The sequence below is a fragment of the Dama dama genome, chromosome 33, assembly GCF_033118175.1.
Source record: "Dama dama isolate Ldn47 chromosome 33, ASM3311817v1, whole genome shotgun sequence".
NCBI lineage: Eukaryota > Metazoa > Chordata > Mammalia > Artiodactyla > Cervidae > Dama > Dama dama.
The window spans coordinates 72,218,200-72,244,035 of record NC_083713.1 but is presented as its reverse complement, the minus strand read 5'-3'; the positions used below and the strand labels follow the sequence as shown (position 1 = coordinate 72,244,035).

At 37.3% G+C, this 25,836-nt stretch overlaps 1 protein-coding gene across 8 annotated transcripts in view; it reads right to left on the bottom strand.

The window, feature by feature from the left end:
• The window catches only part of EPB41L5 (erythrocyte membrane protein band 4.1 like 5), a 155,654-nt gene that overhangs the window by 80,653 nt on the left and 49,165 nt on the right, over positions 1 to 25,836 (bottom strand). For all 8 annotated transcript variants that reach the window (XM_061135566.1, XM_061135569.1, XM_061135567.1 and 5 more), the window contains exons 5-16: positions 25,204 to 25,282; positions 24,226 to 24,270; positions 24,005 to 24,057; positions 20,589 to 20,709; positions 20,382 to 20,469; positions 19,361 to 19,449; positions 16,216 to 16,285; positions 11,866 to 12,035; positions 10,280 to 10,386; positions 8,861 to 8,888; positions 2,770 to 2,812; positions 2,150 to 2,265 (exon numbers count right to left, since the gene is read on the bottom strand). In XM_061135566.1, the coding sequence (XP_060991549.1) occupies positions 2,150 to 2,265; positions 2,770 to 2,812; positions 8,861 to 8,888; positions 10,280 to 10,386; positions 11,866 to 12,035; positions 16,216 to 16,285; positions 19,361 to 19,449; positions 20,382 to 20,469; positions 20,589 to 20,709; positions 24,005 to 24,057; positions 24,226 to 24,270; positions 25,204 to 25,282 (1,009 nt within the window). The remainder of the gene's footprint in view (positions 1 to 2,149; positions 2,266 to 2,769; positions 2,813 to 8,860; positions 8,889 to 10,279; positions 10,387 to 11,865; positions 12,036 to 16,215; positions 16,286 to 19,360; positions 19,450 to 20,381; positions 20,470 to 20,588; positions 20,710 to 24,004; positions 24,058 to 24,225; positions 24,271 to 25,203; positions 25,283 to 25,836) is intronic.

The following is a 25,836-nucleotide window of genomic DNA, read 5'->3' as shown; positions in this document are numbered from 1 at the left end:
AAAATTATCATCTTTCCTTCAACTGCAATACAAGCTGTTCATCAGATCTAACCCAGAAATAGCAGATCTAGCCCTCAATATAGGGTCTCTAAAAATTTAGAAAATTAGGTTTATGTGCTCCCATACATATGCAAGATTTTCTGCATAGTATTGTTTTGTTTATAAATAGTTAATGAATTTTAGATACATAAATTCTCAAAAGATAGTTTAAATATGGGGTAATTCTATACTGACATACCAAATCATTCACTCAAATAATGGTGTCATTTAGAAGATATACAGAACTGAACAAGGAGTACAATTAGATTAAACTGGTTAAAAGTTATCTGCCAGAAATAGAATAGTCCATTATTCCACCCAACCGTCCAAACCCAGGGAGCATTTCCAAATTTTATTAACATCACTTTCTAAAGGAGGACTGTTTTACATTCATGTGAAAGTATTAGAATCAAGGCATGCAGAAATAGAAATGGAAATGTAGATTCATCTTAAGTTAAGGCTGGGGAACCCATCAGCTCCAAGACAGGCCAGCTCTATGCTTAGTCCCAGGCCTTGCTGACACACACAGAGGCCTGAGGGCCACCACTCTGCTCCATTTCCACAGAAGTGGTCACAATACAGTTACATAAAGAAGGACATACAGCTCCAAATTTCTCCTTTTTCTTGAAATTCAATACTCATAGACTCAGCATTCTCTTTTCAAAGGCTGCATCAAAGGAACTGAGTAAATGCCTAACAAATCAAATTAAACAGATTTAAATATGTACCAATTAAAACTGAGAAGCTAAAGATTTAAACATTATACAGACACAAACAAATCAGACTCTCATTCGTATTAACATAAAATGTAAGCATGTATTAAATGAGCTCTTTTCTAGTTGAAATCTCAGTACTATGTTTCCTTGCCAAAGACGTGGCGGTAACAAGGAGACAAAACATAGCCTCTTACTGGAGCTGCGTTTTCAGTAGGAAACTGAAGAAATTGTTTTTAATGGCTTAAAAAAAAAGACTAAAATTTGACATGTAGAAGCCTCACTGTTTATCCTTTAAGTGTGTGCCCTTGTGGACACACACACACAAAGTACCCCAACCACATTCTCAAGTAGAAAGGGGGTGGGGGGGAAGGATAATGGGAGAAAACAAGGGCAAAAATCCCCTTAATCTTAGAAACTCATCAAGTTATTTGGAACTGAAGCAAAAACATGTCCAATCATCAAAAGCAAAGCACCTTGCAGTTAGTTAAGCCAAAATAACAGTGAAAAAACAATTACATAGCAAAGACTGAAAATAATCACCAACCACTGTTGACCCACCACCATGAAGGAAGAGCTGGTTGCACAGAAAGCTGACCCAAACCTTGAGATCACCAACAGAAACTCATTAGATTTCAGGTACTACATAAACTGAGAGCAAGAGAAAAAGAGAAAGACCCTATCAATTATCAAAGTTCATTTCATAAACAGACATAAAACTTGAACAGATGATGCCCAACATGACCACTCAATCAAATAATCCCCAAGGAGCCCCCCAGGCCACATACATTCATTCAGGAAGGGATGAACCTCATGGATTAACCCCATAAGCCACAAAGTATCCATATCTGTGCACTCACTATTAGTCTCAAAAAAAAAAAAAAAACCCTGGGACTCTAGACAAATGAAGTATCTTCCCATCATAAGATTATTTCTCCAACTCTTCCCCATGGAATATTTCATGCTTTGTTTTACTGGACTATAATTACGGTTCTGTTTTGGCTTTATCTCCAGTCTTTAATAAAGAAAACACAGCCAAAGCAATAGCATCACGTTGTGTAGAATAACGTGGACTGAAGACATGATTCTTATGGATCTGGGAAAAGGTCCTATCGAGTAGCACTAAAGTCTTTTTTTAACAGAAAACCACTGCCACTCCGAGCTCACACTAACCAGTCAGGAGAGCCGTCTCACAGGCTTCACTGACATGTCACTCTGCTTCATCTGCATCCCTTACTCATCCCAATATGATAGCTCATCAACATGCTTTTTTTGTCAGCTTACAAATATGAATAATTTGCTTTCAATCATATTTCAAGTAGCCTAAGATTATGGCTGGGGATTCAGAACACCCTTAGGCAAGCAACATTTTATTTTGGTTTAATGAATAAACGAACCATTTCTTGTCGTGCTGGTCTGTTCCAGGACTCCTTGGAAGATTCTCGACCTCCACTACCACAGGACCAGAGGGAACAGAAGGAATCACAGGCACAGTGGACCTCACACCCCAAGCCTTTGGACACAAATTTTAAAAGATCTCTTCACTGGTAAGTAGAATATTAACATGGAATACTAGCTACACAGTGAACAGTAATGATAGTAATAAACAGCAATAAACAAATGCTTGAAAGTTATATACCTAAATAAATGAAAAATAAATAAATAAAAATAAAAATTCTTACATAATCAGTAACAACAACAACAAAAAAGCAAGTTATATACCACCTTTGGGACAGATAATAATCTAACTGAACATTAGTATTTTTTCCATTTTACAGGATTTACAGGGTCAGAAAATGTTTTATTATAACATTAAAACCTATTCTATTATAACATCTTAAGGGAATAAAGTAACAGGTCTCATATGGTTGAGCCATTTTATAGATAAGAAAAAGAAAATGCATAAAACTTTCCTGAGGTTATAATAATATGAAAACTGGGTTAATAATACTACTGTCTATCATACTGATAATTAACTACAGTGTTCTAGTGCTTTAGAAGCTTAACACTCTCTTACCTGTTGGGAACCATTACTCTGAGCTGAAACATTGTTGTGAACACTGTAATGGGAAAAAAAAGAAAAGAAAAAAATTACCATGAGCACCTAAAACTAAGAATAGACGATGTCCAGAAAACATCTGCTTTTACTGGCAGACACTTTCCTGCTCATTTGATATGTCCTTATACCTGTATTCTACTTGTGCTTTAGATATATACTCCACTAATCTTGTTTATTCATTGGACAACATCTGTCAAAGACAACAAAATAAAGACAGCTGCACAAATGATTCTTTAAGGCATTAAGTACAAACATCCACATAAACTTACCTGTCACTTCTGTATATTCCTACCCTCTCAAGATTTTCCAAGGTCACTCAGCATTTTATAACTCAATAGGCCTTACTATAAACTTAGAAGCTTCTCCATACACCCTTCTCCTCCAAATGATTTACAAGTATGCCGTTAAATCTTTAGTTTAGGTTGTGCTCATTCCCTTCCCACTTCCCCCAAAAAAGCACTTAAAAAACTCAGCATATAATACAACATAACAAACAAAAACAAACCTCAAAGCTGGCTAAAAAAAGAACAAATATTCAACAAGAACTCAAAGATGAGATACTGACACAACAGAGTAAGGTAAAGAAAAGAATTCACTGACTTCAGACCTTCTAACATGAGTGTAACTAGTGTCCTGAGAAAAGGAACTCAGCTAAGGTAACTGAAAATATATTCAGTGTCATTAAAAAACAAAACAAAAAAAACTTCTCTGAAAGAGAAAAATAATCTATAGATTTAATGAGAACATTGTATTCCAAGGAGATGAAATGCAGAATTAAATACATTCAGTTCCTTACTGTTATATTACGGACCTTCAAGGACAAGGAAACAACACTTCAGAGAAGAGTTTAAAGAAATGTAAAAGCACATCACTGCCAGTATCAGGCCAGCACAGAGTTCTCCACGGCAACCCTCAAAGAATACCATACCCAGCCAGGATATCATGCCAGCAACAGGAAATGGGCAAAGCTTCACAAACACAAAACTACTCTGAATACAGGATCCAGGAGCCTTCTCAGAGAGGGAGAACAAAACAGAAGTAAATGATGATGGAAGACACCAATTAAGAAGAACTCAAGATGAAAAGGCCTTGCTAAAAGGCTAGGGGAGGAGGAGTGACCATTTTATATCTCGTATTTTACTAACCACAGTTCCTACAACAAGTCAAAGTCACCAGAACAAGCACCTCCACTGCCTGGGTTCAAATCTAAACAGAACCACTAGCTTTGCTCTCTGAACTGCAGTTTCCTTATTTGCATGGGGCTCTTAGCAAAGCACAAAGAACAGTGACAAATACAACTAAACAAACAAAATCTTTAAAAAAATATACGTGTAGTGTAGAATCTGTTGCCAAGGCCAGTGGGGAAGAAAACACCTGTCAGGCAGAATTTCTTTTACTAATCTTGCTGTAATTCCCAAAACACACTGTATTATATTCAGGAACTCTTAATCTCCATGTTAATGAAAACCCACTCAATCTGTATGGTTCAGAAATGACACATTACTCTGTGGCCCTTTGGTTACACTCTGAAGGTTTTCCTTCAACTGGGAATAACTCCAGTAGGTGATAGGTAAAAGATGATGGAATAAAACGAGAGGGAAAAAAGCGCTTATAGTAAGTGATACAGGACTCTAGCTCCCTGTTTTAGAACAATTTGGAAGACAGGAAGCACTATGCTCTCATCACTGCACCTATTCTTTCACCTCCACTAGTATGAAAGTAACAGATTACTTTTCATTACTGACCCAATGCAGCTTCCTTTTTAAAGAAATGTTTTGCTCTAATGCCTTCTCTATGTATCACTTCTTCCACCATTTCTTCTCTTCCTCTCTTTTCTGTCTTCAAGACTGTTCACTAAGTCTGTGCAAGAAGTACTACTAAATGAAATGTGAACTGTCCTTTAAAATGTCACCTCTTCCTAAGACAGTTTATATTAGTCAAGACTCATGAGGGAGTAGTTAGAAACTAACCTCAGCCAATTTAAAAACCTGTTATTCAAACAAGCACAGTTTTTTAGGTCAAATGGTTGTGCTTTTTCAAACAGTACTGTTTTCCATGGTTCACTGGAGCAAAGCTGCTCATGCAAACAGAAATCCAAGGGCAGGAATGAAAGGGCGTTCCTGCCAGTCCCAGGCCAGGTTCTCTCAAGCACTGTTAGGAGCAGGGCTCAATAACTTTCAGGAGAGTGGCCCTCCTATAAATGTCATTCCTAAAATTTTATTCTAATTAAAAAGTAATAAAGTATATGCTTAACTACCCCATTTCTGCTCTGTTTTCCAGAGCCAAAAGCATCTCTCAGGAAGACACAGTAAAATTTAATAAGGTTAAACTAATCTCAATTCTAGAAAAGAGACTATATAGTCACATTCACTTTTTGGTCAGAAATCTGTATTTCAGAAAAATTAAAAGGAGGACAAACTCCTGCAAATAAAATAAGTTACTTTTTCAACTACATATCACTTGCTTGAATGTTTTCTTTTACATTTCTGCAAGAATCTCTTCACTTTAAGCTCTAATATTCTGTCCCAGCCTGTTTTTCAGGGAAGCAAGACATGATTAATTAAACAAACAAAAGACAAATAAAATACTTTACATGGAACACCTCTTAACACTTCTCCACCATTCTTCTTAAAAGCATAGCTTAAAAATAAACCCAAGAAAAACTAAAGTGCATAGCTCAGAAAAGGCAGAAAATGTTTTTACCTAACTAAAAATTCACAGGGCTTCCCTGGTGGCTCAGATGGTAAAGAATCTGCCTGCAATGCATGAGGCTTGAGTTCAGTCCTCAGGTTGGGAAGATCCCCTGGAGAAGGAAACGGCAACCCACTCCAGTACTCTTGCCTGGAAAATCCCATGGACAGAGGAGCCTGGCGGGATACAGTCCATGGGACTGCAAAGTCGGACACGACTGAGCAACTAACACTTTCACTTTCAAAAATTTACAGTGAAAAATTCCCTCACCTTTCTCCCTACTCTACCGATTTATTTATTGTTAACCACTTACTGACAGTTAAAGGAACTTTAGAGGAATCCTTACTCAAAAAACAGAGTGCTTCTGTGATGAGTCACTAATCACAGCCTGGCTTTACCAGCTTTCTAAATGAAAACAAAACTGAATACGACATCGCAAGGTGAGACCAACCCAACTCGGCACCCGAAACAACAACTTCTGAAGGAGCTCTAGCTATACACTTGCCGCACAGGAGATTATACAAGTTTTTTTTTTAAAGAGAACAATACTAGATTTGTATGTCTTGAATCTGATAGTTCACCAGGCATTCCAGGAGGCTCTGCTTCACACCAACGGTTGAGAAGCATTACACGAAGCCACACTACCACTATTAACTGAGCCATCGGAAGCAGGACCTCGAGAGGCACGGTCTGAAGACGGGGCAGACCCTCTTCCCAGCAGAACAAACGTTCGGCTGGTGAAAATTATTTATTAAAAAATCATTAAAAGGAACACACCAAGTGGAGACATTTATTCAAGACAGTCTACTCGGTCTGAGAGCTGAGTCTGGCATCTGAAGCCCAGTTTTCTCTCCTCCTGGTTCTCCCGTGTTCAGTGCTGCGGAAGCCTCACTCCAGGTGGGTGAGGCCAAGAAGACAATTCGCTCCCTGCCTCCAGAATGTAAATCAGCTATTTTAAATACACTTGAGAACTAAAACACCACATGTGAGGAAATAAACACTGAATTCACAAATAAAGAGTATTTTAAACAGAGAAATTATCTTTAAAAAAAGAAATTCTGGTGTTGAAATGTACCATAACTAGAACAAAAAGTTCACTAGAGGAACACACAGCAGATTTTAGCGGACAAAAGAACCAGTGGCTTGAAGGTAGGTCAAATGAGATGATCTAGTCTGAGGGACAGAAAGAAAAAGAATGAGGGAACATGAACAGACTCGGAGGTCTGCAGGTCCCATAAGGAGGGCACCATGCGTGTAATCAGAGTCCTGGAAGGAGAGAGAAAGGAGCAGGGAAAAAATGTGACAAATAATGAGGGAAAACTTCTGAAACTTGACAAAAACAGGTAAGCCATAGAAAAGCAACCAGAAGGGAACCGAATTGACCACACTTACATCAGACTAAGTAGACTTTAATACAAAACAGTTACTGGAAAAAGAGAGGAACTTTTTTTGTAATAAAAGAATAAAATAATCATAAACAATATATGCACCTCACATGAAGTTCCAATACATGAAGCACAAAGAAAGAACCAGACAACTCACTGGAGAGTTTAACAGTCCACGTTTAATAAAGGACAGGACTAGCCCAAGATCATGATGAAACGGAAGTGAACAACAGTAAGCACCACACAGCCCTGACAGGTGTCTACAGGACACGATGCTCAACAGCAGAGTAAACAATGTTCTCAAGTACACACACCTGGACCACTTCCCAAGACAAGCTGCACGCTGGGCCATAAAACAGGCCTTGACAACTGCAAAGGGATCAAAATCATGTGAAGTACATTCTATAACCACAATGGAATAAAATAAAGAGAGAGAGAGGAAAATTTAACATACAAATGTGTATGTTAAGCAAGATACTCCCAAGCACTCACTAGGCCAAAGAAGCTATCACAAGAGAAATTAGAAAATAATTTGAAGGAATAAAAATGAAAATACAACAGACCAAAACTTATGAAATATGATCAAAGCAGTGCTTGGAGAGAAATTCATAGCTATAAATGTTATATTAAAATAATAAAGATCTCAAATCTCAATAAACTGATATTCCACCTAAAGACACCAGAAAAAGAAAACTAAATAAAAAGCAAGCAGAAGGAATGAAATAATATACCAGAGAGAAAGTTAATGAAATAGTATATAGAGCAAAACCAAAAGCTGGCTGAAACCAAATGAAACCAAAAGCTGGTTCTTCAAACAGGCCAACAAAACTGACAAACCTCTATCTAGGGTGACCAAGGGAAAAAGAAACTCAAAGAACTGAAATCAGAAATTAACGGGGGGGGGGGTGCTCAGTCATTCAGTCGTCCAGCTCTTTCCGACCCCATGGACTGCAGCTCGCCAGGCTCTTCTGTCCATGGGATTTTTCTGGCAAGAATCCTGGAGTAGGTTGCCATTTCCTCCCCCAGGGGATCTCCCCCACCCAGGGATCAAACCTGTGTCTCTTGCATCTCCTGCATTAGCAGGCAGGTTCTTTACCACTGTGCCACCTGGAAGTCCTGAATGAGGGGACATCACCACAAAGCTTACAAAAATAAAATGGAAAAGAGAAAAATATGAACAACTGTATGCCATAAACTAGATAATTTAGGTAAAATGGAAAAATTCTGGAAAGACACAAACTCCTAAACTGATTCAAGATATTTAATTCAAGAAATTAAATATGAATACATCTACAACAAGAAACTGAACTGGAAATTTACAAATCTGACATAAATAAAGTCCAGGCCAGATGGTTTTAATGGTGAATTCTACCATATATTTAAAGAATTTTTTACAAATTCTTCCCCAAAATTAGAAGGAAATATTCCCCAACTCCTTCTATGAAGCCAGACCCACTCTGATACCAAAACCAGATAAAGACAGGACAAGAAAACTACAGACCAGTGTCTTTGAAGATACAGACACACAAATCCACAATGAAACCAGTGAACAGAATCCAGCAACGTGTAACATAAAGAAAGATTACACACCAGGACCAAGTGGGATTTACCCAGGAATAAAATGAGCTGTTTATCTACAAATCAACCTTTGTTCTCTGAGCTCCCTGAGAGCAAGGGTGACAGTTTATGCATCTGCATACCCTCAGTCACACACCAATAACAGATGCATGTCAGTCTCATTATGAACAGCACAGCTACCCAACCCCACTCTTTTTCTTTAAATTGCTTTACTTGTGTTGCGCCAACTTTATCTGGCACTATGAATTCATTTGTTCCCTGCCATGTCCACCATGCTCAGGGACGAGGGAACACTCTAACAGGCCTTCAACAAATATTGGTTGGATTAATGACAGCAACTACGGAAATGTTAAAACATTCTAGTGTCAACCCCTAAGGAGCAAGACATTACCCACCTGAGTTCTTCAGGTTTTCCTGTACTTGCTGACAGAAAAGAGAAAACATCCCATTAGTTTCCCTCCAACATGATAAACTGCTTTACCATTTACTAGTATTATTTCTTTTAACTTTCTGTCCCACAGCACAGCATGCAGGATCTTAGTTCTTCAACCAGGGACTGAACCCGTGCCCCCTGCACGGGAAGCATGGAGTCTTAACAGCTGGACCACCAAGGGAAGTGCCTACAAAAGTAAATCTTGATTAACTGCTTTGTAAGCTACTTTCCACTATATTTAAAAGTCTTCATTTCACAAAAGGTGTTCTAGGGTTCATGCCATTAGAGTGAGTAATAATAATTATTTCCAATTTTTAAATAAGGCAATAAAATAAGTATACATTAAAAAAAGAAAAGAATCATCTGCAAGCCTCTAGAATTCAAGCTGATAGTGAAAAATCATCAGTGGAGTCTATGAGGTATTTAAGGATATTAAACAAACTGAAATGGTTTTATTTATAGCTACATATTACTTAATTTATAGGTACATCAAAACATATGACTATAAGTTAGTTTTTTGAAAAAATTGATACTGCCAACATCAGGTCATGGCACTTATTTATAACTCTGACACTGGACATACTTAAAATGCAATCTAGGGACTTCCCTGGTGGTCCAGTGTCTGGGACTCTGTGTTCCCAATGCAGGGGGCCCGGGTTTGAGCCCTAGTCAGGGAACTAGATCCCACATGCTGCAACTAAGAATTCACATGCTGCAACTGAAAGTCACACATGCCGCCAACAGGGATTGAAGACCCACGTGCCACAACTAAGACTCAGCACTGCCAAACAAATGATTTTTAAAAATTCAACTCTGATTTGAAAACAATCACAAGTTTTAGCTTACTAGTCAAAGTAAACCATTCTTTGTATTATATAATTAAAGTAACAAACAACAAGGAGCATTTATGAATTTGGAAATGTCTATGTACAACATACACTGATGATTAAATATAAAAATTACACTTAACAGAATCTTTAATATTCTAACACAATACAAAATAATCTTTACTTAAAATTTATTCATCATATACCAATGTTTTAAAAAATAAGGGAGATCTGAAAGTCACAAAGGGAGAGAAGATATTGCTCTACAGAAGAACTAAAAGAGTAAGAACAAAAACTGAACACAAACTTGGCACAGTGTCTGAGCTGTGATTAGCTTCAAGTTTAATCTCAGCAACAGTACAGGCAGTTTCTCCCCTTGTATTTTTTAGAACTGATTATGCCAGGAGCAAATGCAATTATTTAAATAAGGGTATTTTAGCACTCCTGATATAACAGACGTAAGAAGACTGAGACATCTTCCCCTCCAGTCAACAATATAGCACAAGATAAACTGTCAGGAGGAACAGTCCTTGGAAAACAGGGCTGCGTTTCACCTTTCACTTGCAGAGTTCGTCGAGAATACCGTTTGCTGGGCCTTCTTTCAAAGGATGTTGATCTTCTTGCTTTATTGGTCTTAGTGGTCTGATACTCAGTTTTCCCACTAAAATAAATGAGACATTTAACAGGAACAAGAGAATTTCAGGCTTACAGTAACCGGATACACGAAAACAACAGAAAGTCTATCCTGAGGTTTTCCTTAAAAGAACCTTCCTGAACTTTATCAAGATAGTCTTGATGACTCTCTTTATCACACCATTCTTTTCACTCTTCAGGCTTGTGTGAAAGATGCAACACAAGCTATGTTGTTTTTTCCTAATTATGCACATCACCTAAGAACATATTAACTGAGTTTGAAATATCTGTGCTTTTATGGAACTCCTCTCTTTCCCACCCACACTCCTCAATGCAAGATGTACAATTAACTCAAGATTTTCCATTAGTTTTTCTAATTGTGATATGCTTTTCAGAAGACTTTCTCAGAAATATTAAAACTATTTTAATATTTGATACTTATCTTCATTGCCATTTAAATTCTGCCAAGAAAATGCCCCCCCCCTTTAATGTAAGTAAAATAGAAGCTTTCTTACATGAATTCCACACACAGTCAACTTGCCACATTACTGATATCCATTCCTTCTTTAAATCACACTGAAACATGCTGAAAACTCACCATCAATAAGCTACTCTGAGTAAACCAAAATGTTTCTAGCTTATGACTAACAAACATGGAATATGCAAGAACAATGGAACATCAAGTTTATAAGGACCAGAAATATTATCCAGATTAATATCCCACTAGAACACCTTACCCATTTTCTACATGGTATCCAGCTGCTGGATAAAGACTCCTTAAAACTCCTGCTATGTGGATTTAAACTAGGGGTTAATAAATATATAAAGCAAACATTAGTGTTCATCAACAGATGAAAGGATAAGGAAGACGTAGTAGATGTACACAATAGACTATTACTCAACCATAAAGAAGAATGAAATAATGCCATCTGTAGCAACATGGGTGGACCTGAAGGGTATTACGCTACGTGAAGTAAGTCAGAAAGAGAATGATACTGTATGACAGCACTTACACGTGGAATCTAAAAAATAAACTAGTGACCAGAACAGACTCACAGACATAGAGAACAAACTAGTGGCTACTGGTGGGGAGAGGGAAGGGAGGTGGGGCAAAAGACAAATAGAGGATTAAGAGGTACAAACTACTATGCATAAAATAAACAAGCTACAAGGATACAGCATACAACACAGGCAATATGGTCAGTATTTTATGTAACTAAACTTTTTTAACAGGAAAAATTCTATTAAATTACTCCTTAAAGAAAAAAAGAAAACATCAAGAGGGATATGAAATCCATTACACCTTTATAATATTCTATCTTTTCAGGAAATTACAACCAATAACAATATATACCATTTTTTCTTTGATTTTGGCCAATGAAAAACACTGGCAAACTGATTCATCTTTCTATGCCCTAGCTTCCACATCTGCAAATGAGGAACTGGGCTACACTTTCTGGCCTCTATGAAATGATGAAAGATACAGCAAGTAGCCACAAACATTCACCTGTATCTAAACCGTGATCCTAATCGAATAAATCCTGAGCGATGAGAACTCTTTTGGACAGGGCCTCGCAGCCGGAAGAAGGCGTGATGCTCCACAGCACATTTCCATAAATGTTTGCATGCTTTGGGATGATCCAGTCTAAAGACAAACGTATGCTCCTGCTCCTTGCCCTGAGAAAGAAATGGATATTAACAGAGGTAATTATTAACTCGGATACTCTTGTCACCTGTTATTCAGCTACAAATATAACCACAGCAATATCAAAAGTCAAACACTAATAAAGCACCTGGTTTGCTTCCTGAAACTCTGACACTCTCTAGAGCCACCTACAGAGACAGGCAGAGTTAAAATCAAACTGTCCATTTTCTCCGCTAATATAAAATTATTCCCAAGAGTTTCCTCTCTAGTTACACAATCTCATTTCTCAGAGATATTAAATGAACCTTTCTCTGCCATACTTCAGGATAAACGAATGTATAATTATAATGAAAAGGTTCACATAAGATATGGCAATATACGTAACAGCCTTAAAAATGGCCACATTCCTGGTCCTAGTAACCATACTCACAGGAATCAAATTATACTAGTTAATATTCATAGCCACTTTTCTAAGAATTTCACATGAATTGTCTCAATGAGTAGAAACTATCATTAGCTCCATTTTACAGAAAAGGAAACTGAGGATCAAGAAATTAAGCCCAATGCACAAAGTTAGTAAGAGAAGAAACTAGACTTTGAATCTAACCACTGAGACACCCGCACTTACATTTATAACAACTAAGCTATACTGTGTCTCCAGGGGAAAGGACTCTCAAAACCAAAATTTACACCCCAAGATTTTCTTCAATCTCATTTATAAAATAAGTAAAAGCTGGCATAAAACCCTAAATGTTCAAAACATGAGAAATGTAATCAAGTAAACAATAACATTATTATAAAAGTACACAGATAAATGAATAAAAGATAAATGAACTGATGCACTACTGGTTGCATCATGCTGCAGAATATGATACATAGGTTAAAGTGAATGAACTAGAACTACATGGCTACAGATGCTTAGGTAAAATAAGCAAGCTGCAAAAAAAAAAAAAAAATCCCCACCTTAATGTATATGTGTAACATACATACATATGCAGATTTCTAAAACGTTCTACCATGTGTCATGATGTGGTTATATTTACAAAAGGTTAGAAAATATGAGACTGATACCCTGAAAGAATGAAGAAGAAAGGGACAAGCTTTGGCTTAGACCTTAGCTGTATCAAATATACTTTTATTAATTTATCAGTTCTAAAATGGATCTGAAGTAGCAATGCCAAAAACGTTAATCAAAGTGAGTAAAATGGTTAACAGTTTCAATTATACTTTTCAGTATATTTTTGAATATTTTGTCATTTAAAAATACTTCATAAACTTTTACACAGTTTCTTAATAACCTTGATACAGGCAGAGATCCTTATACTTCAAGACACAAAACATACATTGGTCACAAAGGAAAAAATGTATAAACTACATTTCATTAAAATTACAATCTTTTTTATCCAAAGGATACTAATAAAGGAGTCAAAAGGCAAACCAAGGTGAAGACAGTTACAACATATATATCTGACAAAGAAATGAGGCCCAGATATAAGAAGAACCTCCTTAGTGAGAGGAAAAATACATGACCCAACAGAAAAACAAAAGAAAAACTTAAATAGGCATTTCATTAAAAAGAATATCCAAACACCCAACAAATATAAGTGATATACTGAAATTGTCATCAAGTAAAACCCTAAAGTAATTCCTCTACCAGAATGGATAAAATGAAAAGAGAGCACTGAACATAAGCAAAAGAAGAACAGATTAAACCCTCACACATTCCAGGTGGGAGAGCAGTTCACTTGTGTAGACACTGGCAAACAGTCCAGCTGTTTCCATAAAAGCCAAACACATGCACATCCCAGGGCTCAGGGTAGCACTCTTCTCACCAGCCAAAAATTAAAAAAAAAACCTCAAATGTCCATCAGCAGCAGGATGGATAAATATTGGTCTATTCATATAACTGTACACTATTCAACAGTAGGAATGAGCCAACTACAGCCACCTCCTACAGCAGGGCTGAAAGCTCAGAATCACAGCCCTGAAATACAGAAGGAAGACTCAAAGGGAACAGTCAGTCAGGTGTCATTTATACCAAGTTCAAAAGTCAGGTGAGTGGTTATCCTTGGTCAACTGGACCTGGAGTGGCACACAAGGGAAATTCCCTAATTCTGCTGGAATTCCATTTTCTCACCCTGGTACTGGTCATAAAAGTGTACATAAAAACTCAACAAGCTGTACATTTATTCTTAAAGTTTTCTGAATGGAGGTTATATTTCAATGAAATGTACCAACAAAATCTACACAAAGAAGGGGAAAAAAAAAACATGAGAAAATGTCTTTTCTCAAGACAGGGAAAAGCCTTCTGTGACATAAAACCCGGGATCCATAAAAGATGAATATATTCACCTATTTAAAAAGTCTTAAAGTGCATGACAAACCCTACAATAAGCACTGTCAAAGGACAAACAACTATTAAACTATTTATAATGTCAGTGACAAACAGTAAAACTGTAAGAAAAAAGCCAATAACCCAGAAGAAAAATGGGCAAAAAAGGATATCAAGTAATTCAAATGTATGACAAGATGTTCAGTATCACTCATAAAGCCAGAAATAAAATTTAACCCTACAGTGAAATTCCATTTTTTTTTAACCTTTCAGATACAAACGTGATTAATTCCCTCCTGGAGATAAGCCTGAACACTGAAAACTATGCAAGCGGATAGGATCGCTCTACATTCAGGACAAATGCACATAACCATTCAGTCCCACAAATCCCTCTTAAAGACATTATCTTATAGATACTTACCAATGTATAAATTATATGTAGCTAATAAAATAGTGAATAAATGTCAATTAATGGATAACTGATTAAATAAGAGTACACCATATACTAGAACACTATGCATTTTAGTTTGCTTTTATAAGAATGGAGAACAACTTTACATATTGATATAGAAAGGATTCCAAGTTAGAACATAAAGTTTACAAAGGATAAGCAGGAGAACAGCGCATAAGCATGGAACCTCTGCACAGAAATGATATCCAAGAAGTTAATACTGTATTAGATTAAATATGAAATTCCATCAATTCTAAGATGTACAATTATTTTATGGCCCAAAAAGAACAAGTATCACCAATTAAACTATGACCATCTTCTTTATCATATAGAACTGCATCTTATTCTTCTTGAGTGATTCTTTTAGATACAAATATCATTTAATCACATCTGTGCTTAAATAAAAAGGAAAACATTTGTAAAATATATTGTCTTTAGATGTGAAACCTGACTCTTCTAAAGCATTTTCAACTCATTTGTCAATAATATAATGATCATCCGTGCCATCGAGACATTTCTTTTTTAAATGCTCGATTATTGTCTTTGATATTCCTCCAAGCTGTGTGACAGGGTAATCCTTTGCATGTATCTCAGCAATACAACTGGAAACTTTCCAAAAACCTGGAGTTGTTTTATCTAATTTTCAGGGTCTCCTTTTTTCAGGTTCTGCTAAGTAGCCCTACTCACACTTTACTGAGCATACAAATTTTTTTAACATTTGACCTGTCTGCTTTTATTTATATCTGTCTATGTATTTCCAACGTATTATTTGGCATGCAATAAAATTATTTTTATTTACTCACAATTCTGCGGCTTTTGAAAATGCACAGAATCATGCAACCAGCACCCAAATCAGGATACAGAATAGTTCTCTGAACCCCCAAATTCCTCGTGCCCTTTCTTTGCAGTCAAGCCTCCTCACACACCCAGTGCCAAAGGATCAGTGAGTGCTTCCCTACTCCTGTAAGGGCTGCCTTTCCTAGACTGTCACAGAATGAATCATACAGTCATAATCTTTTAATCAGGCTTCTTACCCTTTGCATAATTCATTTGAGAGTCATTCATGTTGTTATGAGTTTATCAATTAGGAACTAGATTTAACTGAAAAACAGATAATCCTTAGTATAGAAGGCTTTATTAAAAAATATTATTAGGTACATCTTTCTGATTAATCTTTTGATCAGGAACTAAAGGCACAAAGCCATTTAGATATAATTTTTATACACTTGAGATACACACTCATCAACAAAGGAACAAGAATAGTCTTTTATTTATTCTTTAATCTTAAAGACAGAAAACTATAGTTTGAAGATGGTGTGACATAAAGCAAGGAATTATGTTATTAATTATACTAAGTTTCCCCTTTTAGAGAATTAAGTTACCATATAACACAGTCACTGTTCAATATGTAATGCAATATAATTCCTACCTGATCATCATCTTCTACAACCACCAATGTTAGTTTATTCTTCTTAAAATCCAATCTGGTTATCTTGGGCCTATAACAATATGAGCATAACAGTCAGATTTCAAATAAATGTCCTCGAAGTTTAAAAAATTTGCTGTTACTTCAAGTACATTGATCATCTAACTTCTGAATTGAAAGCTGGTAGAGGGTAAACATAACCTGTACTGCTCAGAAAAAACATCTCCAATCTAAAAAATAGTTGAAACCAGAAAAAAATTTCAAAAGCAATACCTTTGGCAAAACTCATGCTGCACATATATAAGACATTAAAAGGGTTAAGGAAAAAGTAAAATGAAGAAATATATATATATATACATATATATACACACACACACACACACACACACACACACACCCCCCATATGTATTCACAGGTTCCTATGGTAGAAGAAATTCTCCAAGCCTAATAATGCTCAGCAGCAGCACAGAAGTGGACACAGGAAGAAAGAGAAAAGCTTTCTAAAAGGCATTAAAAAAACCCAGGTTACTGATGTTCAACTCTTTTCTATAGCCACTTTATGGTCAGAGACATCTTTGATTTAAAAAATAAAAAATGTAAACCTCACTTCATGGCCTACTTTCCAACCCCATCTCCCCCATACTAAAATCCTAAGCAACCCACCCAACTTATCTGTGTGCTTCTATGAACTGTGAGTGTGAAAACAATAGGACTCACTAATTTTTAAATATACCTTACATAAAATAGAATTGCACAACAGATCTTGTTTACAAAAGCTGTACTAAAACAAGGAGTGAAGAAATGTCATAGGTGAATCTGGCACTTAGGTGTAACAAATTCTTACACAATGCCGAGTAAGTGGCAGGTGCTCTCCCAAGTGTTTTATGTGGTGTATTAATTCAATAGATTTTTATGAGGTAGTACACAAGATGCTCTCCTTATCTCTTGACCTGGAGTTTCTCTGCCATAAGAATGTTCCATCTGCCCCAGGGCAGGCTGGAAAGGTCAGAGAGTTAACACATAAAGAACTAGGGAAATACACAGCCCATCAAGGGACAATTATAAATACATTGTTACATTCAAATCTCCCAGGGAATCTGTAGGAGATGCAAAAATAAATGAAATACTATCTTCAAGTTTTTGAGGGAAAATAATCTAAAAGTCCATTCTCAGCCTAATCATCAGGAAAGCACAAGAGAAGACTAAGTAACTTTAAGGCGTCCAAGGGTTCAAATAATCTACCTCTAGTGGTCTTTTCTTAAGCGTCACCTGAGGATATATATCAGAAAAACAAAAGCAAAGAAAGGAAAATGTGGAAGACAACATAGATTCATAACTGAGGAAACAGGAAAAAGAAGTCCCAAGAAAAAGAGCAGCCTGGAAGAGTCAACAGGCTACAACTGGAAAAGAGCCATCTCAGGAATCTGAAATAATTTAAGATGCTGGCAAAGACTGAAGGTGGGAGGAGAAGAGGACGACAGAAGATGAGATGGTTGGATGGCATCACCAACTCAACGGACCTGAGTATGAGTAAACTCCGGGACTTGGTGATGGACAGGGAGGCCGGGAGGGCCGCAGTCCATGGGGTCGCAAAGAGTCGGACATGACTGAGTGACTGAACTAAACTGAAGACGACAAAGGCAGGCCATTTAAAGGGATGTGAGGGATGAGTAAGAGCTAAGGCTCTAGGATAACAAAGGAAACATAATCCCAGCTGAGTTCAAGGATTTCAGAGCTCATCAAGAAAAAGACAGGAGCAAAGACAACAGTATCACACAATAAGCTCTACTGAGAAGTATCCCTTCACACAGCAGACCTTCCCAAGAAAGCAGCCCAGGCCCCCATGCAGGACAGAGGAAGGTCCCTGAGGAAGGAGGGGGGCCACGGATGGGTTTCTCCCCGGAGAGGTCTCTGAGCCACAGAGCTCCAAACGGCAGCAGAGGTGTGGGGGCTCTTAGAGCTACAGGATTTGCTTATCTAGAGCCAGTTAACAGATGTGAAATGCAGTTTGCAATGAGACATGCAAACCATGCAGGCTCTGAAAGGCTAAGACTATTACTTGCTGACCTATATTTAAAGCAACTGGGTGTGTAAGAATTTTGAGTTTGGCACTGGCAGACTTCAAGTGAAGGGTCCTGACGTGCTTTGAAGGAGGAAACAACAGAGGAACAGACAAACCAGTATATTATACAAGAACCCTCTTCAGCCCCTGCATATAACCCCAGTGTACTACTAAGCTTCACACCAGTTCCAACAAAGACATTATAATATAAACACTATTTCCTGATTTTCAGCTTTTAGAAGCAACCAAACAAAAGCTAAAGAACTTAATTATGGTTATGAAATCCAAGTAATATCTATCCTTGATGTAAAAGTAACATGCAAATATAATTGAAACATATGGATGACAGAAGTTGGGACTCAGAAAGAGAAGCACAGCTCCAGAGGAGGATAGAAGTATTAATATCTCCTTCCTATACACTGAGGGGCAGGATTTCCTGGTAGCTCAGCTAGTGAAGAATCCGCCTGCAATGCAGGAAACCCAGGTTCAACTCCTGGGTAGGGAAGCTCTCCTGGAGAAAGGACAGGCTACCCACTCCAGTATTCTTGGGCTTCCCTGGTGGCTCAGGCGGTAGAGAATCCATGAGAGAGCCGGGTTCAATCCCTGGATTGGGAAGATCCCCTGGAGGAGGGCATGGCAACCCACTCCAGTATTCTTGCCTGGACAGAGGAGCCTGGCTGGCTACAGTCCAAGCGGTCGCAGAGAGTCAGACATGACTAAGTGACTAAGCACAGCATATAGTGAGGAGCAGGGAGTAAAAGGACTATGGAACAAGAAACACTAAACAGACACATAACCACATGACAGAGGGCGTGTCCATGTCAACAGCTAATACACAGAACCAGATAGTATTTATGCTAAGGTATGTATTTTGGCATATGTTGAAACTAACAGAAAATGCAATTAAGAGTTTTAAAAACTGGCTAGGGGAAGCAGCACTACAGATGAATAGGAGAGAGTTGCAAATCACTTTCAAGCTTGTCAGAACTATGTCCAAATTCTATTTTATGGTCTAACTTCATGTAAGTGTTTTTATTCATTTAAAAAACAAAACAGTAATTATCTTTGATATTAACTCTGCTTACCAAAAAAATAAGCCAATTTTGGTCTCTCCTTCAAAAACAAGGACTCCTGTTGGGGTCAGTCCCAAGCTGTAGTCATTCCCATCTCTGGCCTAATTTCAGGGGAGCAACATGTGTTAGCTTTATCTGCATAAAACAGGGTTCACATTTTCACAGGACTGTTTTTCTTTTCATACTGAATTATATTAATTACATACAGGTTAACATTAATGTGAAAGGTGCTTTCAACAATTAAAACATCCAAAATAACATTCTCAGGAAAACTCATGCATATTTAGTTCATTGAGACACTATAGTTTTAGGGTATGTGTTCACTGGAAGACATACAGGTAGTGACACTACCACACCAAATTTCCAGAGTCTTCCCAAATTCTAGTCAGTATTTAAATCACAGATTTTGAAAAAGACTGCATTTCTGGGAAAATGGAGCTTATAAAACTAAAAATAACAAATCACTCCATAAGTTATACTAGACTAGAGCTTATCAATGGAGAAGAGCATGGCAACCCACTCCAGTATTCTTGCCTGGAGAAAGAATCCTATGGACAGAGGATCCCTCAGGCTAAAAGTCAATAGGGTCACAAAGAGTCAGACACGACTGAATCACTTTGCAGGCAGGCAGGCACAGCTTATCAACGTCCCCTCAAGCTACAAATCTTCAACTTTACCTTCTAAATTATTTTCATCTTTACAGAGCCTACTCAAGCTTACATGATAAAAGATGATATGAATATGAAGTGAAAGAATAAAATGATTCAAAAACTAAAAAAAAAAAACCAACGGTGATAACTTAAAACCACAGACACACCTTTTTGGAAATTTTGGCTGTCTTCTTTCTTATAACAAGTTTTTGTGCGAGACTCTCATCATTCAGTATCTACTCTCAATCTTCATAACCACACATCCAAAGTGCCCAGTACAGCCCCTGCAAATTACACACTCTCCTTCACACTAAAAGATACCATAGTTACCTTGAGTCTTGAAGGAATAACTTTCTTAGAAAGCATCCCAACACAGTGCTTACCTTGACCACATGCATATCAACCCCATACATTTCTAACCACTTGGCTTTATTCAGATAATTGGTTTCAGCTTGTGCTGGTGTCTGACCCCTGAAATTTAAAAAATAATACATTTTAAGGTGATTATAAATATACAATGAATTCTATGCTAAGTAAGAAAAACAGAAGAAAACAAACGTGGGATCACTGTTGTGGTGATGTTAAAGTACCTGTATTCTTTCCATTTCTCAAATATAGCGAGCTCCATTTCTTCTGTCTGAACAGGCACAAACCTGAACTCAGACACAAGTTCAGGACTGTGCTCGGCAAGGTCGTAGTCTCCAAGTTCAGCTACAAATGTTAAGTTTCACAAGGTTACGTTTTGTTGGTAAGTTTACTTCCTGCTGAATCCTTCTTCAAAACCACTTATTAATAGAAGATTAGACTTTCTTAAACTACAAGGCATTCATAACACCCAGACCATTACCAAAAATAAATCCACCTTAGACTTGTGACTTATCTGTCTGTATGCACAAATCATGTAATTGTGCCTAGTAGTATATTTTCAATTAAATGTCTTACTCCTAACTGAGTCACACTGTACGATGCTTAGCTTTTGAAAATCTCTTTTCGCCTTCCACAGAGAAATCCCCCTGGAAGTCTAAGTTATTATCCCAAAGAAATAAAAAAGAAAAGTTACTGGATGGTGCAGACGGATTTATGCGCCCATCTGCGGTTACCTCTGAACTGGGTTTGGGGATGGAGGGAAAATGATGATTCTCATTTTCTGTTCTTTAGAAAGTCTTCCTTTAAAAAATATTTTACTTATATTAAATTAAAACACTTCCATTTTGATAAAAAAAATTCGGCCATGGAGAGAAAAAGTACATGAGTCCTACTTTGAGATAATCATAAAAATGGTAATAACTGTTTACTAAGCATCTACTTTACACAACAGTCATATTGCAGACATACTGTCATTTAACTTCACAGCAACCTTGGAAAATATTCTCACTCCCACTTCACTGCTAAAGAACTTGCTCTTCTGCCTGGAACATAAGTTTGTTTTTTCTTTGTAACTTTTTATTTTATATTGGAGTACAGCCGATTAACAATGCGGTGCTAGTTTCTGGCAGACAGCAGTGACTCAGCCATACGTACACATGTATCCATTCTCCCCCAGACTCCTCCGCCTCTAGGCTGCCACCTAACACTGAGCAGAGTTCCGTGTGTCATTCAGTAGATCCTTGTTGGTTTTTCATTTTAAATATAGCAGTGTGTACATGGATCCCAAACTCCCTTACTATCCCTTCCTCCCATTCGTCCCCTCGGGGCAACCACAAGTAGAACACAAGTTCTTTAAAAGCCCCAAACTAAATCGGCTACATAATGCTGTTCAGGATATATACTAAAACGGTGGAGAAAAACTAAACTTGAGTGTGTGATAAAACTGATAAAGATTATTCTGATAAAACAGAAAACCATATATGAGGGCTTCTGTGGTGGGCCTTAAAGACTCCATACTTCCACTGCAGGGGGCACAGGTTTGATCCTTGGTTGGGGAAGTTTCACATGCCACAAGGTGTGGGCAAAAAAAAAAAAAAAGTCATAAACAAGAAGCAAGGAGCTAATTTTATGAAGAGTGAGTAATACTTCAGTTAATTTACTCTTAAGGACCTTAATAATCCGTAGGATTTGGTGACCTATTAGACACAGGACAATGAGATGCATAAGACACAGTATGAAGTTTCGAGGAATCACAAATACAACTGCACCACGCCCACTCTGCAGCCATAGTGTCAGATGAGTATGAGCAGCTCTCCTCTGAAGCCCTGAAGGCTGCCCGTATTTGTGCCAATAAGTACATGGTGAAAAGCTGTGGCAAAGATGGTTTTCACATCTGAGTGGGCTCCATCCCTTGCACCATGCTGTCCTGCACCAGAGCTGATAAGCTCCAGACAGGCATGCAGGGTACCTTTGGAAAGCCCAGGACACAGAGGCTAGGGTCCACATTGGCTAAGTCATAATGTCAAGCTGCAGAACACGGAGCTTGTGATTGAGGCCCTACTGAGAGGCAAGTTCAAGTTTCTTGGCTTCTAAAAGATCCACATCTCCAAGAAGGGGTATTTACTAAGTTTAATATGGATGAATTCAAAAATACAGCTCATCCCAGATAGCTGTAGGGTCAAATACATCCCTAATTGTGGCCCCCTGGAAGAATGGTGGGCCTTGCATTCATGAGCGCCCTGGCACTGTCCCCTCCTTACTCGTGTCCACCAGTAAATCCTACTTTCCTGTCTCCCGCCCAAAAAAAATGGTAACCATGGATAAAAGAGAAAGTAAGAAAGAGATTTTATTTAGGGAAAAAATATAAATAGGGTTAAGAGATAATATAACAGAGCTATATGCATGAATCAGACAGTAAATATTTAGTGAGCATTACTTTAAGTGTTCTGTTAAATACACAAAAATGCACAAAGATCATTTTCAAGAAGTATAAACTTTGGCTGCCATGAAACTTACAAAATGAGACACAGAATGTATGAAGCAATAAGTGATGGAACACAGATATTGAAAATGACAGCTTTTCTATAGATCCGAGAGTTTCAGAATTCTCACACAGCAATTAGTAGAACATTAAAAATGTGCTTTCAAAAAAAGATGCGTGCAATTATGCACTGTGATCATTACAGTTCTAAAGGTACAGCACTTCCAAATAGTATCCATTCAACATTCCAGCAGAAGAGGAAACAAGTTTCAGTCTGTAGACAGACTACAATTTACATTAGCAGCACATTTCTGAAGTACAGAAATTTCTTTCAGTCACCAATTACTCTATCAACAGAAACATATGCTTTCCAAAATAGAAGTACAAAATCAGCAGATTAGGTTTACCATAAAACATGAAAATTTAGTCTATTAGCCATACAATGGAAAATAAATACTACTGATTTAGAGAGGCTGGGGATAATACAGAATCATCCAAAAAAAGCATAAAATTATTAATGTCTTAATTATTGTGTATTATTTTTATTCTAGTATATACAGATACTCCAGCCAAAATGTTTCTTTCCATTTTGTGAACAAAGGCAAATTATTATTTTCCTAAAATGTCAAATTTTTCAGAAGAAAAATGCCTAAGTTTAACAAATATTTGATCAGTGTAACAAGGTACAAAAGGGTAAGTTTTTCATTAATCTCATTGACTGGAAAACACTTTAAAAAAAGTTCTTACAATAACCATCAAGAACTTCTAAATACACGCTAAGTATTTCTCTCCATGGACTTATTCTTAAGAATAAGACGAAAGCAAGCCAGGTGGCCACAGCAACAATTTACTCATACATCTTGCATTCTTCATAAAAAGAAAAAATCTGCTGAGGGTCCAACCATATCATGTATTGAATTATCAAGTAGACTGCAAATTCTGCTTGAAAATACTATTGGACAGAAAGGTAGCAAATAAATGGAAGGAAAAGAAGGCAATGCTCTGAAACAAGGGAGTCAGAGCTGGATACTGATGCAAGATTACACAAACACAGGTGTTTCTCTTCTGGCATGTCACTATGAATCTTCTGAGAGGCTTCAAACACACACAAAGAAGAATTATGCTTCACTCTTAACAGTGAACATAAAAACTGCTTACCTTGCAAGTTATAAGCTGCCAACTGAACCGCTGTATCAAAGGGACACTCTAATCTGAGACCAAAACATAAATGTGTTAAATGAGCCAATGTCACAACCTCTGTTTTATGATAAATGGAAATAAGACATACTTTATGTTGACTGCTTCTTTTTCATATTTAACTATGAACTTATTTTTTCAACTACTCAAGAAAACATGGTTTACCTTAAACTAATACTCACTTTCCACTGAGAATATCTTGCTTTAACTGAAGAACAAATAAATACCTAAGAAAAATAAAAGGCACAAATTTTACTAAACAGAACAATCTACCGTGAAAAATAATCCTGCCCTTCTAATTTGAGAAGAAACATTATTAATTACAAAACTTTACCCACAATAAAGTCTATAAAGGAAAAAGAATATGAAACAAGAGGCATTCAGCACCAGAAGGATGCACTGGAGTTCAGGACACTCTCAAAAGACAAGGTTTAAAGCAAATTTGTGAGAATGAACTCTGTGATCTGACAACACAGCCGCCTCGTAAGTAAAAGGATACAGCTACATGTACACAGATGACAGCTATGCTCTTATCCATCAGGAGAATATTCAAGAGGAAACCCTTCTACAGGGATTCAGGAACTCAATTTTTTACTTAATAAAAGTAGGACATGTGCATGAGTCACAGAAATGCAATATAGACTCAGTGGATAAATACTAAGGCAAAACAAAATAAAAATAAGCTTCTGTAACTTATCTAAAGTTATTTAAGACCATTCAAGAGAAATCAGGATTCAATATTTTCATTACTCAATGGTATGTCAATAAAGAAAGTCAGGAGCCAACTTGAAATAACTCTCAGTGGCGAAAAATAGATAATTTTGAATATTAATAAACATAAAAAGGTAATATATTAAAACACGATAGCCCCGTTATTCATGAGTTGACAGTGAAACTTCAGAACTCACTAGTTACTTTTGCAGGATGTTATAAAACCAACTGTTTATTTTGAAAATTGGTAAATAAAGGAAAATATCCTACACTTAAAAAACACTGTCTCAAAATGAAATTCACTTGTCAGGTCTCCTGTTACCAGGACAAAGTATCCATTTCATAAGCTGTCTGTAAAACTGAAAGAATTATTGAGGTAATCTTCCAACATCTTTAGCTAGTCTACCTGAAACTTGACTCTTGTATGTAACTCTAGATAGTGGTCTTACCGGGTCAGCTCTTCACGAAGGTTATTTGGTTCTGAGGAATAAAACTTAACTCGAAGATGCAGACAATAGGGTGAACCAACTGCCATTAAAAGAAAAGGGGGGGGGGGTAATTTTTTCAATACAGCTATTTAAATAGTAAGGATTTTCAGTCAGTAAACTTGTCAAAAATCTACTGAAGTGGACAGAAGAGACTAGACTATTGCAGCAATAATGGAGGTTACACTGTAGGCTTCAGCCTAACACAATCAGCAGACTTTTTAAACGTCCCAACCACCATGCAGCACTGTCACGTCACCTGTCCTCCCACGAACAGACAGCTCCAGATGATTTCCGGAAGTTTAGGGCCAAATATGCCAAATTAAAAGTCCTGGCCGTGTCCGCCAGCAGCCCTCCACAGCTGCCGAGCCGTGCTTCTTGAGAGCAGAGAGAACACCTGTCTCAACTGAACGTGGCGAGTTCACTCACACTCTCTCCAGTTCACTTCACCACTTCACCGACCTCTATATTATCAGAGGCCCCATGATTCTGTAAAAAGAGTTGAGGTGCCCTAAAATCTGGCACTACAGAAAACATGATGCACTATGGACTGGACACTGCTATTTTTCCCTACCGCTAGGAATAATACTAACATTT